This window comes from Triplophysa dalaica, chromosome 11 (assembly GCF_015846415.1).
Source record: "Triplophysa dalaica isolate WHDGS20190420 chromosome 11, ASM1584641v1, whole genome shotgun sequence".
Taxonomy (NCBI): domain Eukaryota; kingdom Metazoa; phylum Chordata; class Actinopteri; order Cypriniformes; family Nemacheilidae; genus Triplophysa; species Triplophysa dalaica.
In genome coordinates, this window is record NC_079552.1 from 6,519,181 (window position 1) to 6,535,180 (window position 16,000).

General features: G+C 40.0%; 1 protein-coding gene across 1 annotated transcript; it reads left to right on the forward strand.

Annotated features, from left to right (window-relative positions):
• Nucleotides 1-1,076: 1,076 nt before the first annotated feature.
• Nucleotides 1,077-11,862, forward strand: ism1 (isthmin 1). Its single transcript, XM_056760616.1, has 6 exons — nucleotides 1,077-2,126; nucleotides 5,788-6,003; nucleotides 7,839-8,106; nucleotides 9,652-9,795; nucleotides 9,941-10,030; nucleotides 10,149-11,862. Exons 1-6 carry the CDS (start codon nucleotides 1,992-1,994, stop codon nucleotides 10,664-10,666), a joined length of 1,371 nt encoding a protein of 456 aa, XP_056616594.1. The 5' UTR covers nucleotides 1,077-1,991; the 3' UTR covers nucleotides 10,667-11,862.
• The last annotated feature ends 4,138 nt before the right edge of the window (nucleotides 11,863-16,000 follow it).

A 16,000-nucleotide genomic window follows, 5' to 3' on the forward strand; every position in this document is an offset into this window, starting at 1 on the left:
GGGATCCTTTCAAAATGTTATTGAAGTGTAAAACAGACCGACATTTCAGGATGCAAATGTCTCGAAAGGCAAACAGATCAAACTAACAGCAAGTTTAGTTGTTCTCACACTCCACATGGTAAAACCTGCAATACACAAATTCAGGACAAGAGCTAAACATTTGTCACACTTTTTGATGTGGACTCCTAGACGACCCATGAAGAACAAACAAAAGCTAATTTTGACACCTTGTGCCATCTCCACACATTCCTGGAAGTGTGAAATTTGGACGAGTTCAAAAAGACCCTCATTTTGTTACATCAGTAATTATCACTTTTCACATTAAGGTACATTCATTACCATTAGAATCACTCAAAGAAAAATGAGACCTCTTGGACTTTACAAATGATGGCCCATTAATCACTTTAATTGAATTAATCACTTTAAATGATTTGCAAAAAAGAGACTTGAGCAAAGTTTGAAATTAAGGATTTGGGCAAAGAATGATTGTTACAGCTGCCGAAATTCCTGTTTTTCATAGTAGTTTTGACATTTTCATGAATATAATGTTTGAGCAAGTTATCACATGATGGACATTTATTAATAAAAATATATATTTTTTTCTGATTTCTTTCATTTATTAAAGCTATTTCAGAAAGGTGTGTATACAATTTTCTAATTTACGTTCAAAAATGTAATCTAAAATCAATAGTGAGACTTTGCCCCATCACACCCCGGGACACAAGGGTCACTTATGTATTTTCTCCCCAGGGCAATAATAAAAGTATTAATATCTGAAACAATCCGCTTAAATAGACACCCTGTGAATATCAATGGAGCATTTTGAATTTTACCTTTAAGTTGAAATTTCTATTGACAATTGACTGTGTCATCTAACATTAGTTTAATCTTAAACTGTCATTTAAAAGATTTGAGGTAAATTTACAACAGATATCGATAAAGGCATCTCAACAGTCCGGTGATGAGTGCGCTGGTTGGGATGGGGCAAGAGAAGGGTTAAATCAGTAAGGAGGGGAGGTGACGGCAAACCAACAGAAGAGGGGGGATATAAAAACACCAAAGGCTTCATGGGCACGAGTCTGAGTGTGTTTGTGCTGGACTAAAAACACAGAGCGACAGAGGGGAACACACACGTCCTGAGGTGCGGTGTCGTGTGTTATTTGACAGGACACTTTTACAGAGAAGGTGCGCGCGTATACGTGCGTGGATACTGTTGCGCAAGAGCGCTTCATACACCCACAAGGACAGAGCTCAGTTGAGTTATAAACTCAAGAAACTCTGGATTCTCGAGGATATTGAAGATGGGTTTACAGTGAGCGAGCCTTCATCCCTGAAGACATACTGGCGTTTGGAGAGGTTGACAACACAGTTTGCGCAACTCACCGGAGCGCGACCATGTCTCCAAACCAGAAGTTTTACAATGGACGTGAAAGAGAAGAAAACACGAGGATCTGAATCTGTCTGAGATTTGATTGCTTTTATTGTGTTTTTATTTCAAGGAAGAGCGGAACGTTCCACGGTCATAGAACTGTGTGATCTTGTGCAAATGCGCACCATTAAAACACAGACCTTCATATACCCTCACTTTTTACTTTTGCAGAAGAAATGTGAAATACCCAAATGGAATCGTACAAGGATTTGAAGTGTGAAGTTCTTATCTGTAGGACTTGCCTTTATGGTTTGTGAAGTCTTCTTTTGGACATCAGTGAAGCATTCATAGGAATAAACTTTATTTTAAAGGCAAACAGCCACCCAGGAGCTGTAAAACTCATTGATTTGTCTGTCAGATGTGAATTCGTTTAGACTTTTAAAAATAGTCCTTCACTATTTTTCGCGTGAATATTGCTGTTCTGGACCCCGAGGTGGCTCCGCAGTGGTGTTGCGGCTCCTCGTCCGCGGCGGATCCGGAGATCGGAGTGTCTGCGGCGGCGGGAGGCGGCGGAGGGACCCCGGCATCACCGCAGGGTCCTAAGAGCGGTCGGCTGAAGAGGATGTTGCGGCTGGCGGCGGAGCTGCTGTTACTGCTTGGACTCCTTCTACTGACTCTACACATCACTGTGTTGCGGAGCAGTCCGCTTCAGCAGGGGAATGACACTGTGAGCGCAGAGCAGGACTCACAAGTGCAGGTGAGTTTATTCTTACTGTATAAGGGTCTCACGAGACCCCCCCCAAAGTTATATTTTATTTGTTTTACATTGTGATATTTGCACCCATCCATATGGACATATATATGGACAAATACCTCAACTTATATATGTTCATTTGCAACTATACATTTAATTTCTTTGCAATATGGAAGTGAGAATTTGGGATAAAATTCAGCATTTTATAGATTACATTAGATTTAAATTATGCATTTGGCATTACACTTTTATCCAAAATGATTTGTAGTGCATTTCAATGTATACATTTGATCTGTATGTGTGCTTCCTTGGGATCAAACGCATGACCTTTGCACTTTATATGCAACATTTTACCAAGCTACAGAAAGACTGTCACAGATGTCATGATATTTGACGTCCATTCAATAATTCATCGATTTGTAGTATATAGTCATGAAGCTTTGACATAGCACGGGCACGGGGTCAGCGATGTTCACTTACTCTTAGCTGCAGGCTATCATTTATCACCATTGGTCCTTCAGTGTCATCCAAGCATCCTGTTCACATGATCTTGCTTTTAACTTCGGTTTTGGTCAGATAAATCTTCAGGGCAAAAATAGATCGAACATGCAACCAATCTGATCTACGCTATTAAACAGAGATCATTGACTCGCAGGGCTACAGAAAGCGGTCCCTGTTTGGAGTGTCCCTATGAGCCATTAGCTCAGATTAGACCTGCCTTTAATGAGTCTGTGCGGATTTCGGCTAAAAGTGTTCTGCCATCTGTTTACAGAGCAAGTGCAACGCTCCTAGAAAACAGAGCAGGGGTCAAGAAGGCTTTGAGATCAACAGGGCTTTGTTGTGAGCATTAAAAACCCTGCGGCTGCCTTTTTGATGTATTTTTAGTATGACACCGAGATGCCTTTGTCTGCCCGCAAACGGCACAACACCATTGTAAATGTGCGTTTATCCACATACAGTAGGTCTCAAATGTGATGCAGTTAAATAGCTGTTTGACTCTTTATTTCGAAAACTAGCATTTTATGATAATCTTTTATAACTAAGTAAAACGTTTCCAAGTTAGTTCAACAGTTTGTTCAGTGGCTTCATTGCTGTCAGTGGCTAAGGTTAGCGAATGGATCCTGAGGGTGTCTTTAAAGGCGACCTGGAGGTCAGGTCTGTGGTTTTGTGTGGGGAGTTTGGACGCTGTCTTGGAACTGAACTCTGCTCAGAACATGTTTATTTCATACACGGTTGTTGGAAATATGTCAGGAATGTACATAGAATATCACGGACATAATCAGGTTTGGGCAGAGCTTTTGATCTCAGATAGCTTCAGGCGTGGATGGATGTATAGCACCTGCACCTGAAAATCATGAGACAACCAAACAAAAGCGTATAAAGAAAGACTAGTTGTATTATTGGATTTAAGTTAAAGGAACAGTTCACCCATAAATGAAAATTCAGACTTCATTTACTCACTCTCGAGTTCTTCCAAACCTGTGTATATTTGATTGATCTGCTAAACACTAGTTAAGATATTTGGAAGATTGCTTGTAACAAGCCAGTTCTTGGCCACCATTGACTACCATAGTAGGAGTAATGAACTAAGAATTTTTGTTTTTGGTTGAACTATTCCTTTCAGCACAATGTGTCAGCAATGAATATTTCGTTATTCATCATACCACAGCATTCAACACAATTACCAAAAATGGTATTTCCTCTTTCAGAAAGGTAATTTTTGTGTATAGGTGTTGTTGCTTTGAACATCTTTTGTGGTGTGTCCAGCCCTAGCTTCCTGTCCGCTCTTTGGGAAAGACCCCCTGAGAGCTTCCCAATTGAAACTGGTGTCATGCTTCTTAGGCAGAGGGAATGAGGAGGAAGCGGGGAGGAGGAAGTAGACACCGAAAAGTGCCGGTGGTGGGTGGTTGAGTTGTGTGTCTGTGGGGGGGACTTTTTTATTTTATTGTGGGATTTTTAAAGAAGTTGTATAACTGTAACAGGAGCTGGCAGTTACACTTGACAGATGTTTACAGGAGACGTAGACTCATGTGACCCTCGAATTTCTAAAAAATTTTAATGTTATCAATGTGCTCTGTAACAGTAATGCTTGTCCGTGCGGCTCCTTAACGCAGCGTTAAACAGCTTTATACAGCAGCCCGTGTTTTTCTTAGTACCTCAAGGGGATTGCACTGCAAGCCACGGCGCAATGTATCGCTCAAGCAGTCAAACGAAATGGCTTGAGTGAAAGGGAGAGGGAGGGGAAGAAGAGACAAAAGATTGATGGTGCTCTTTGATCTTATTGTCTAGCTCAGTATGCATGATTACAAGCTACTTATAGCAGTCCAATTGTGGAGTAATTGCCCCCTGTGTGCCTATGTGACAGCGAACACATGCCTTGGCAATCTTAAGGGAAAACGATTACAAACCCCTTTGACAGGGAAAAGTGTATTTTTCGGTCAGCAGGCTCGGCGTACAACAATTTTGCAATACGAGCTTCGCATTATATCTATTTCAGCTGCTCCACGGCAAAACAACAACTAAAAACAAAGCCGTTGTGGGCCAGAAATCTTTCTTTTCAAACTGATGCAGACAGGAGTTAGGCCCACAGTAGTTAAAGGGATAGGTCAGAGGTGACCCAAAAATTACCCCTCTCGGGTTGTTCCAAACCTGTGTAAATTTTGTTGTGCTGCTAAACACTAGGAAAGATATGTGGAAGACTGCTTGTAACTAAACAGTTCTGGGGCACAAGTCACTTCCATAGAAAAATACTACTATGGTAGTCAAAAGTGCGACAGAACTTTTCTGTTTACCACATTCTTCAAAATATCTTATTTAGTGTTTATTAGAACAAAGAAATGTATACAGTTTTGGAACAACTTGAGGGTGTGTAAATCATGACAGAATTTTCATTCTTGGGTCAACTATTCTTTAAAAAAAAAAGAAAACATGCTTTTTTTATTTGTCACAAAATTAAATATATATAACAAAGGTCATGTGAACACATTATCAAACAATGTTTTCCCTTTAAATGATCTTAAGTATCATTTTTGTAAGGTTTTTGTAAGACTCATTCTGGTTCTCAAACTTTGGCCTAAGTGCTCCAGAACTCCCAGAATGCCATTAGTCTGTGTTTATATTATGAGGTGGGAAGGGGCAATCTAGCACCTGTGGGAAATGATGCCATCAGAGGTGAGATTGAGTGAGTGGAGCTGCTAATGTCTCTAATCTTTCTCTGTGTAAACAAACAGTGCTGAGCTCAGCTGGATGAAACCAGTATTGTTTCCCTTGATCTCTGTCTTTAAGGTCTGATTCGGGAACATATGGCTGGTTTGAGAGGCGTCAAAGCTGGCTAGGTTTCAGTCGCACCTTTCAGTTGAAAAAAAAGATTTGTGTTAGAATAATTCTTCTTTTGAAGCATTTTATGGCTGGCTAATTCAAAATACAATAAATACTAATATTCAACTTCCAAACCTGCTGAAAAATGTCATAAGGTGAATTTAAACATGATAGTCTAGGTGTTCTGTCAGTCCAACACAAGGTTTATTATAGTGGATTCACAGGCCGATTGTTATACCTGAATGATTCACTCCGATCTTCCTATAGCATTTTTCATAATAAATCAACTTCTTATAGAAGAAAAACTTTCCACTTGTCTGATAGTTTCTGTTTTTGATTTACGCAGAATAAGGTCAATGCAGAAAGCACCTCCTCCGTTCAGCTGGGGTCTGGGACGAGAAAGTCCAGAGTGAATCACAGTCCAGCATCTCAGCCCTGGGTTCAGAGTCAAGTGACGGGGGGCAGTTTGCAGAGAGACGGTCCTGGAGGTTTCGTGCTGGATTTGCATAAGATCCCTGATCTTTCAAAAGCAGACATAAATCAACAGAACCCCAATATACAGGTAATAACACATTTTTCCAAGTTTTACATCATTAGTCATGTGTTGCATTTACCCTTGGTCATAATGTGACCCTCTGTGACCCCATAAAATCAGATTTTTGGGGTATGATTGGATGGGATGGTTTCATTTGTGACAATGTACATCATTCACTACACAACCGTATTATTGCATGTTGCAAAAAAAACACATGAATGTTGCAAATATGATTTTTCAGTCATTAGTTAATTTGGTTTTAGTTTACAAAGATAGGAATTAATAAAATACAATATAATATAATATGATGTAACGTAACGTAAAGTAAAGTAATATAATAATATTTAAATGTCCTTAGTTTGGAACCATGTGTTTATGTTTGAATGCAAGGCTGCAATTCTTTATGTATAATTTAAAATTTTGTTATATTGTTATATAGTAACAATGTATTATTCAATACATTTTCAAGGACATATTAAATGATTGAATTCCATATATTGATAGTAAATATATATTTAAACATTTTTTTTATTTTATTATGCAATGTAATGAAAGATAACAAATGCATTCTTGTATAGAAATTGTAAAGCTGCTTACACAAAACAAAGAATTTTGAAGGAGACATGGCCGACCAAGCACATAATAAAGCCAAATGTTGGCACACAGAATGTGGCCGAAAGCCCTGTTGCACATCAGCACCTCTATTCAAGAAAGAAGTCTTTAGCCCCCACACATTATCTCTCTCACTCATGTACACACACTCACAAACACACAATTTAAACAACCCCTAACATTCACCCACTGTAGTGGAGGCTCCATAACAACATCCACCTGCACAGCACCGGCCAGCCAATCCATACGGGCTCGGTCCACATCACAAGAAAAACTTTGGAAATCTTAACCCAGAACAGATAAAGTGTATCAATGTCCAAAGAAGGGAGCGGGCAATGAGTGAATGTGTGTGAGGGGTTGGGGTGAGAAGGAGGGGGGGTGGGCATTGGGTATCTTTGATCCAAGGCATCGTCTGGCTTTCATGGTCTTAAGGAGGCTGAGAGGCCCTTTGAACTTGATGTTTAGGTGGAGAGAGAGCGAGGGTTGAAGAGGGGAAGCCCACCCCTCTGCCCCAATCTGTGAGGCACATGTTACTCGTAGTATGTTTGGACGGGGTGGGGGTGTCACTGCCGCCTCTCCGAGTGAGCCAGGGTGCATGACCATGACCTAAGCCGACATCCATCTGGACCCTCCAGCAGATCACACATTTCCCCTCACAAAACATCACTCAGTACAACAAACACACTTGATCTGAATGATTATTCTTAACATGTGCAAATAAACAAATTACAATTGCAATAGAAAGGATTGATACAAAGTGCAGCGTTTGATTTTGGTTTATAGCACAGCATGGAATTTAAAATGTTTGTTTTTTATTATGAAACAAAAATATATGGGAATATCCTGAAAAAAAAACATATTGCAATATTTTAGATAATTGAAAACAGGTGCTCATATTTTCCTATATGCAAAGCAGATACTTGACTGAAAAGTTTCAGTCACAATTTTGTCATCATTTACTCACCCTCACGTCTTTTCAAATCTGTATGACTTTCTTTCTTCCGCAGAATACAAAAGAAGATATTTTGAGGAATGTTGTTAACTGGCCCCCATTCACTTCTATTGTAAGGACACAAAACCAAACCAAGTGAATGGGGGCCAGTTACCAATATTATACAGAATATCTTCTTTTGTGTTTTGTGTCAATCCTATCACTTTAAGTTATGGATGTACCGTCTACTTTGCTTATTTGCTTGTGTATTTCAATGAAATAATGTACAACAATAACAATACTAATATATCATAAAAAGGTTACTATAGAAGTGGTGGACAGTCTTGAACAGCCTGAGTCTGAAAAGGGAACTCGCAAAGAAAACAAGCCGGGCTGGACGTCTCCCAACTGGAGGAACTGGTTTCAACGTTCCTCATCTTCATCCTCAGCCTCAACCCCGAAGGTGCCCGAGGAACAGGACTACCCCCCCGAGAGCAACACAGAAGACAGCAACTTCCTCAAGCCCCTCGCTGACTGGGAACGAAGAGGGGCTGCCGGCACGGGGAGCAGAACCCAGACAGAATACGGTACGTTACGGCACGCGGCAAGTTAATGTCATAATGAATGGCTTTGCACGACAGACGATATATAACTCTATCACAGGGGCAGAGCATCTTTTACAGTTTGCGATTGTAGACTTTGACAGATTTCTGTGTGTCTGTTTGATAAAAAGCACTCCTGAACATCAAAGGGGGGACGAGAGAATCCAGAGCATCTGTTCTTTTAGCCTAATAGCTCTCGTTCTCTCTCCATCGCTCTATCTTTGGTAAAGTGGAGCTAAATGAGTGAATATGTGTAACTGGCAGAGATCAGACTTGCTGTCAAACACATTCTTACCCTGTCACCGCTTGCCTAAACCCCTTTATGCCTCGGAGGAATTTTCTTTGATCAATGCGCTACGGTGATCGCATACAGACAAATAAATACTTAGATTTGTAGTGTCTATTCATCATGAGTAGCATTGTATGTTGGATGGTTTTGGGTATAGTGTTGTAGATTGTCATATTAGTTTATATTAGCGGAACTTGGGTCAAGTGGGTATCAAACATGTTGCTGCATTTGTGTCAGACTGCACTCGACTGTGACAATGTGGTTTGACGGCACTGAGCCGGTAATGTTGCTTTAAGACCAATAACCACTTCTTTGAAATGGATATAGACTGTGGTTAGACGGATGGTCTGTGTGTAAACATATATATATATATATGGATGGAAGCTATTTGAGTAAAACATATACCAAGGATGTGACCACATATTCAGAACTTGTGGAATGAAATTGAATAATATGAGCATCAAACCATATATCAGTCAAACAATTATCCTAAATCAGTATCTGTAGTTACTGGCCTAAACGAATTAAGACAAATACCTGGAGAGAGGCACAAATCTGTAACGTTTAAAGTATTGAGCAGTTACATTAAAAGTGTTCAAAGCTGTGTTCTTACATTACAAATTATGTGATTTGTAAGGGTGTAATAATTTTGTGCGAAATGTCAGTTTGAGGTGATTTAACTTTATCCCTTGTGTGTAGATATATGTACGTAAAATAACCTGAAATATTATGTTTCAAAAAGAGATGACAAAACCGAGGCAAAAATTGCAGCTTAAAAATGCTTCTTAATAATAAAAGTTAGACTACAAAATCAAAATGATGTCCTTATTTTAAGCTCTCCTAATTCTAAGCATAGATTGCATCAGATTTCTAGCAGCAAATACTCCACCCGTCCCGATAGCTTTTTAGGTGTTTGTTGTCTAGTAAAGTATCCGTTGTATTTTGTTCTTCATTGAAACACAGGTTGAGTTGAAGAGTACTACTAGGTCATTGTTTAAAAAGTAGCTGGAAGTTGGCTTAAGTATGCAGCCCTGGCTCATTCACACATTCCCTTGTGGATCAGCCAATTAGAGAGGTATGCTATTAGTATAGCCAGCAGACGGGTTTGTGCGCCTCAGGTATCTGAAACATACGGTCTGAATCAGATTTAAACGGGGACCTGTGAACACAACTTGTGCTTGAACTCCACAAGTTTCGGACTGCCAGAGATTGTGTTTTTGACCTGTTTTTGCCTCCGTTAGACTATATAGATGGAGAAGGAGATTGGAGTAGTTGGTCGCCGTGCAGTGTAACCTGTGAAAATGGCAACCAGAAAAGGACAAGGTCATGCGGCTACGCCTGCACCGCCACAGAGTCCCGGACCTGTGACATGCCCAGTTGCCCAGGTGAGGCTGTGATCAATTCCCTTACCCAAAGAAAATCTACATACTGCTGTATAGTTACTGTCTATATATAACGTCATTTATATATATATATACATATAATATATATTTTAATATTAAAACATTGAATAAAAATTTCTACATGCAGGGATCGAAGATGCCTTCAAGACAGCTGCGACAGAAGTCAGTCTGCTGGCCGGCACGGAGGAGTTTAATGCAACAGAGCTCTTCGGCGTGGGTAGGTTATTACCAACATGACCCCCTGTTCCAGTATTGCTTGTATTTACATGAACATCATAATCTCATATTACTTCAACTGTGTTACATTAATGATGCTGATGTTGGTTGCTCCTCAGACACGGATAGTTGCGAGCGCTGGATGAACTGCAAGAGCGAGTTCCTCAAGAAATACATGAGCAAAGTGGCCAACGACTTACCCAGCTGCCCCTGCTCTTACCCAACCGAGGTGGCCTACAGCACTGCAGACGTCCACGATGCCCCTACCAGACGTCACTTCCGTTGGAAAGACGCGAGCGGGCCAAAGGAGAAGCTGGAGATATACAAACCCACCGCACGTTATTGCATCCGGTCCATGCTTACGCTGGAATCCACCACGCTTGCTGCCCAGCACTGTTGCTACGACGACAGCATGAAGCTCATCACACGTGGCAAAGGGTCCGGCACGCCTAACCTCATCAGCACAGAGTTCTCGGCTGACCTGCACTACAAAGTGGACATCTTACCGTGGATCATCTGCAAGGGTGACTGGAGCCGTTACAACCAGGCTCGACCTCCCAATAACAGTCAGAAATGTGTAGAGAACCCTCAGGATGAGGACTATTACAAACAGTTTGAGGAGGCCAGAGAGTTCTGAGTTGAAGGTGTAGAAGAAAAAGTTGAACTTATAAGGACTGAGAACTAAGAATTATTGCACAAATGTGGAAAACTGTGGCTGCGTGTTTGAACAGGACATGCTATGAGAAACACACACACAGTTTCCATTGAGCACAGAAGAGCTCAGGATCTTCATGTGGTTTCATTCAGAATCTCCGGATCATAGTTGTTTTCATGAAAAACTATGAATAATAATACCCAAGATAATATCCACGTTACTCTTCATGATTCTCTTTGTATTGCATATATAAGACTTGGGATATCTTGACATCTAATTTTGTTTATAAGGAATACAAGGGGAAATTATATTATAAAGGGAAATCATGTCAGGAATCAGCAAACTACATTTTGTGAGCTATGTAACATTTTGAATACAAAGTTCATGACACTTTAAAAAACAGCAAGAACAACCAGTTTTCATGTTTTTGCATGCGTATTTTGCCCAACATGCTGTTGGCAATCCTCTCCTCCGGATCCATGGATCCATCTAAAAATATTGAGTTCTATATTGGAATGTTGAATAATGTTCATAAAAATACACCTGTCCTTTCGTATTCCCGTATTGCTGAAGAAAGTGAAGTCAATCCCTGCATAATCTTTCAAAAAGTATTTATTGAGTCATAGTTATGTGCCAGTAGGGATTTCTAACAGAGTTTGTGCATAGAGAGATGTATGGACACATTTGAGTGACAAATAAATGGGCCATATCACACAAAAGCTAAAGATGTGCAGATGATTTCTATCTCGGATCAAGCTCTGAGGTCAAAGGCTCTTTCAACTTCTCCGGCAGTCAAATTAGATCCATCCTCAAATAATAAACTCTTCCAACACTTTAAGCCATTCCACAAGACTCTTATTAGCTCCATCCAGAAACGGACCTAAGCTCTGCTTTTGATGTCAGATGGAGAATATTCTTCCCCCTTAAACAGGGCTCAAATTCTCAAATTCCACAGTAATTTCTCCAACTATGATCTAGCAATCATATGAATAGAGGGCCACATTCTTTGGGGAGCACTGAAACAGAGCATCCCTTTAGATGTTTATAGTCATGTTTAGTTGCACGGGAACAATTTTAGTAAAAGACAAAAATTCATTGTATGGGTCACAATTATAGATTTATAGATGCCAAAAATCATTAGGATATTAAGTGGAGATCATGTTCCATGAAGATATTTAAAAAATGTCCTTCCTAAATATATAAAAACTTTATTTTTGTGAGTGGATGGCCTTCCACAGTGCCCCTGATTAACAACTTCAAAGGCAATTTTCTCAATATTTAGATTGTTTTGCACTCTCAGATTTTAAACGGTTGTATCTGTACCAGATATTGTACTATTCTAACAACTCATACATTAATAAAAGGCTTATTTATTCAGCTTTCAGATATTGCAAAAACCCAACTTTTCGAAAAACTGACCCATTTGACTGGTTTTGTTGTCCAGGGTCACAAATGTCAAACATGTGACTATTCTTTGCATGCCTTAGAAAGGTAACTATTTTGTGTCATCACACATCGGTTTTGTTTTGTATTTTACTTGGTTTCCTAGGTGGTCTCCTTTAAATCCCACCTTGTTTTTTGCTAATGCAAATTATCTGCAGGTGCATCGACACAATTTGGGCATCTGTACACTTCTAAAGATACAACATTTGTTATTTTTAAACTTCAGCCAAAATCCACTTTTCAGTCTTTCCATCATTTCAAATTCTGGTAATATTCAATGTCTGCGTACTAAAAATCAAAGGATCCCAACACTAAAACTATTTAGATTTATATTAGGCCTCCTAATTCCCTCTGACACCACCTAACGTGTATTTGGTGACAAGCATGTGTTCAATTGCCTTCCTGCTAAAACAATTTTCTCTCAACTTGAATTTTTGATGTATGTGCACATTTAACCAGATTATTTTTCATAACAGCCGCAGGTCAAAATATATCTCAGCAGCCCGGAGCACCCTGTGTTGTCACTCTCTCGGCAGAAATACTTGCATTCACCAGAAGTGCACAGTGAGCTCCACAACCTCAGCGGGATGCAGATGGAGAGGGGTTTAAAATACATCTGCTGTTGGCATAAATTGAATTCTCGTGGTTCTTCTCCCGTCTCACCTCAATAAAAGCACCTCGCAGTGAAGGCTAAGCTTACGGCGTGAGTGAAATAAGCAGCGGTGATCTTTATTGAATCAGACCGTCTGCTTTAGAGGCCCCTCAACATCAAAGCAAACAGGCTGCTTTATTTTAAAACATCAGGCCCGTGTTAAAGCGGCGGCAGATCCTGCTCCATACCAGCTCTATCTGTCGCACTCACACACAATCCACATGTCCTTGGAAAACGTTTGGTTGCAGTTTCCAGTGTCGGTGTGTCATTCAGACTAACCAGTAACAAGATGACGTTTATATTTATTTATTTAGCAGATGCTTTTCAGAAAAGGTTTCCTTGAGAAATGTGAAAGATTTTAAAACATTTTAGACAACATACCTCGAATTATGTTTTTTACACAATTGTCAAATTGTCATTTGTTGTTATAAGCGATAATCTCGTTGGTTCTCGTGGTCACAAAACACGCAACAACCAAAGAGATTCAAAAGCTGACATGCGTGAAACCTGTCTGCGGCCTTCTGTGAGTGAAGTGATATACAGTATTATGTTTACATCCAAACGTGACTAAATACGCTTGTTCTTAGTCATGAACACATCATTTCGCTTTTTAAGACATGTATTAACGTGAGGAAACCAAAAACACTCGGCTCATGAAAGGAAGACATGTACACCCAGGATGGCATGAGGGTGAGTAAATTATGGCTTTAATTTCATTTTCGGGCGAACTATTCGCTTTGAAAAAAGTTTTTTTCCGGTTTCTGGGCAAGAATACTAGGCCTTAGTTAAAGTAGGATTTTTAAGTGTTTTTTTTATCACACTTTACAAAAAATGAAGGAAGTTGTTAACCGATCAACCCTATCACCCATTCACTTCTATTGTATAGACACAAAACCAATGCAAGTCAATGGGTGCCGGTTAACAACATTCTTCAAAACATCTTGTTTTGTGTGAAAAGGAAAGTCATACAGGTTTTGAAAGGACAAGAGAGGGAGTAAATGATGACAGAATTTCATTTTTGGGTGAATTATCACTATAAGCCCTGTCCGGGACGCAAAAATGTAACGTGTTCAGATATTTTAGCTAGAAAACAGCAATTGAAAACAACAATTCCAAAGGAGAAAAACAAAAACTCTGAACGCCCAAGCCAAGACGTTTGCAATGAGGCAGAACCATTATTTGGCTTTCATAAGAGACCCCGCAGCACAGTTGACCACCCTTTTATTTTATATGCGAGAGGTGAAGAGTGGCGGTTTCGAGCGAGGCAATTTTTAGACTGAATCTCATTTGCTTTCGCTCTCGTTTGTTCCCAGCGCTGGCACTTTATGGGTGGTGTGGCACATTTCAGGAAGTGTCTGGCCCACAATGCCGCAGCTGCATGGCAGGCTTAATTAGAAGGCACCCTCTGCTGTGTGGAACCTGGAATAGCTGACCTGGACCGCCGGGTCGCTGTTTGGCAAAGACCAGCTCGTACGCCTGGGTGTAAGAGAGTGGTGCTGGAGAATAGGGTATTACCTGCCCTGCCTGCGGTCAGCTTGTTGGCACAGGGCATACAAAGGCAGGGGAGGGGTCAGCAATGAGATGCACACAGCTGAACAAACAGGTCAAGTAGCTGACAAACGCCTCAAAAGGTTCACTGCTCAGATTAACTCTTGTGAGGGGTTGACCTTATAAGCAAGAAAGCCGTAAATGTGGCTAAAAAAGCACACATGAACTTTCGACCTCGGCCTTTCGCTTCAAGTGTGCAGTAGATACCGTACCTGTCTGTGAGCTGGTGTGCATGGAGAGACAGGCCACACGGCTGTGATTCATCCTGACAGGAGACCACTGCATGTGGGGACAGCAGGCCGAACGGGGGCACGACGGCCGTCTTTGATCTTTAATCGCGCTGCTGTCTGTTTTACGTTTTAGGTCTCGCTGAGCGTTAGGCATTGGATACACCTTGAATGCAGAGGGGACCCCGTTGCCCTGCCACCTCTAAAAACCCGGTATCTCTTTTCAAAGCCGAAGGGGCCAGTTATAAACTCTCAGCCACAACCTCAGAAATAGCATTAAGGTGCACACAGCAGGACAGTGCCAGTGAACTGGAGGATCCAAATTGAAGGTGATAAAAGAAATATGCTTGTGTTAAAGGGATCGTTTAGCCAATATCGAAAAATCTTGTATACACAAAGATATTTTGAAGAATGAAGGTAACCAAACAACATTGGCCCCCATGGACCTCCATTATATTGACACAAAATATATACAAATATCTTCTTTTGTTTTATAGAAGAAAGAGTCATATAGAGGTTTAAGACAATGAGGGTGAATAAATGATGAATAAATGAGTTATTTGGCTGCTGGGTTTAGATGTAAATCATATTTTGTAAATGCTGTATGTTCCAGGTTGTGTCTGTGGTCTTCGTAAGAGCGTCATTTTGATAACAAGCTCTTCCATTCAATCTGAATTATGAACAAAAAGCCTTGATAAAAAAAAACTTGGACTTGAATGTACAGTTACAGTGTATTAATGTAAAACGTAAAACACATGTGTGGGTTTAAGGCGTGTTTCTCTATTGTTGGGCTTTCAGATTTTATCAAATTTCATAAATAATTGATGCAGGCTTTACCCAGAAAAACATCTTTTAGAAGAAATAAAAAATTATTTAATTTAAAATAAAAAACACATAATTCTTATATATTATTCTTATATTCTTATAGCTTTCCTGTAGCTCAGTTGTAAGAGCATTGCGTTAACAACGCAAGGTTGTGGGTTCGATTCCAGGGAATTGCAAATACCTATGTAAAATGTTTAGGATAAAGCAATGTAAGTCGCTTTGGATAAAAGCGTCTGCAAAATGCCTAAATGTAATGTAAATGTTATACTTTTGTCTGTAAAAGAAACCGAACAGCAATGTTGTACCGCCACAAATATAATGGGGCAACTATAAAGTCTCGGACACCATAACAAATATCTGCACAGCATATGGAAAAGCCTTTAGATTTTTACCAATGGATGTTTCTTAAAGAAAAGTAACACGCTTTACAAAACTGCTTACTGCATGTATTTACATTTATGCATTTGAAACTTTTATAAGATTTTATTCAAAAACAACTAGCAGGGCATTCCAGATCCTATGCATCTGATCAACTCATCCTGGAAACTGAACCCACAGCATTGACATTACTGTTGACATGTTACCAAGTCAAATATCTTCTTTTGTATTCTGCAGAAGAAA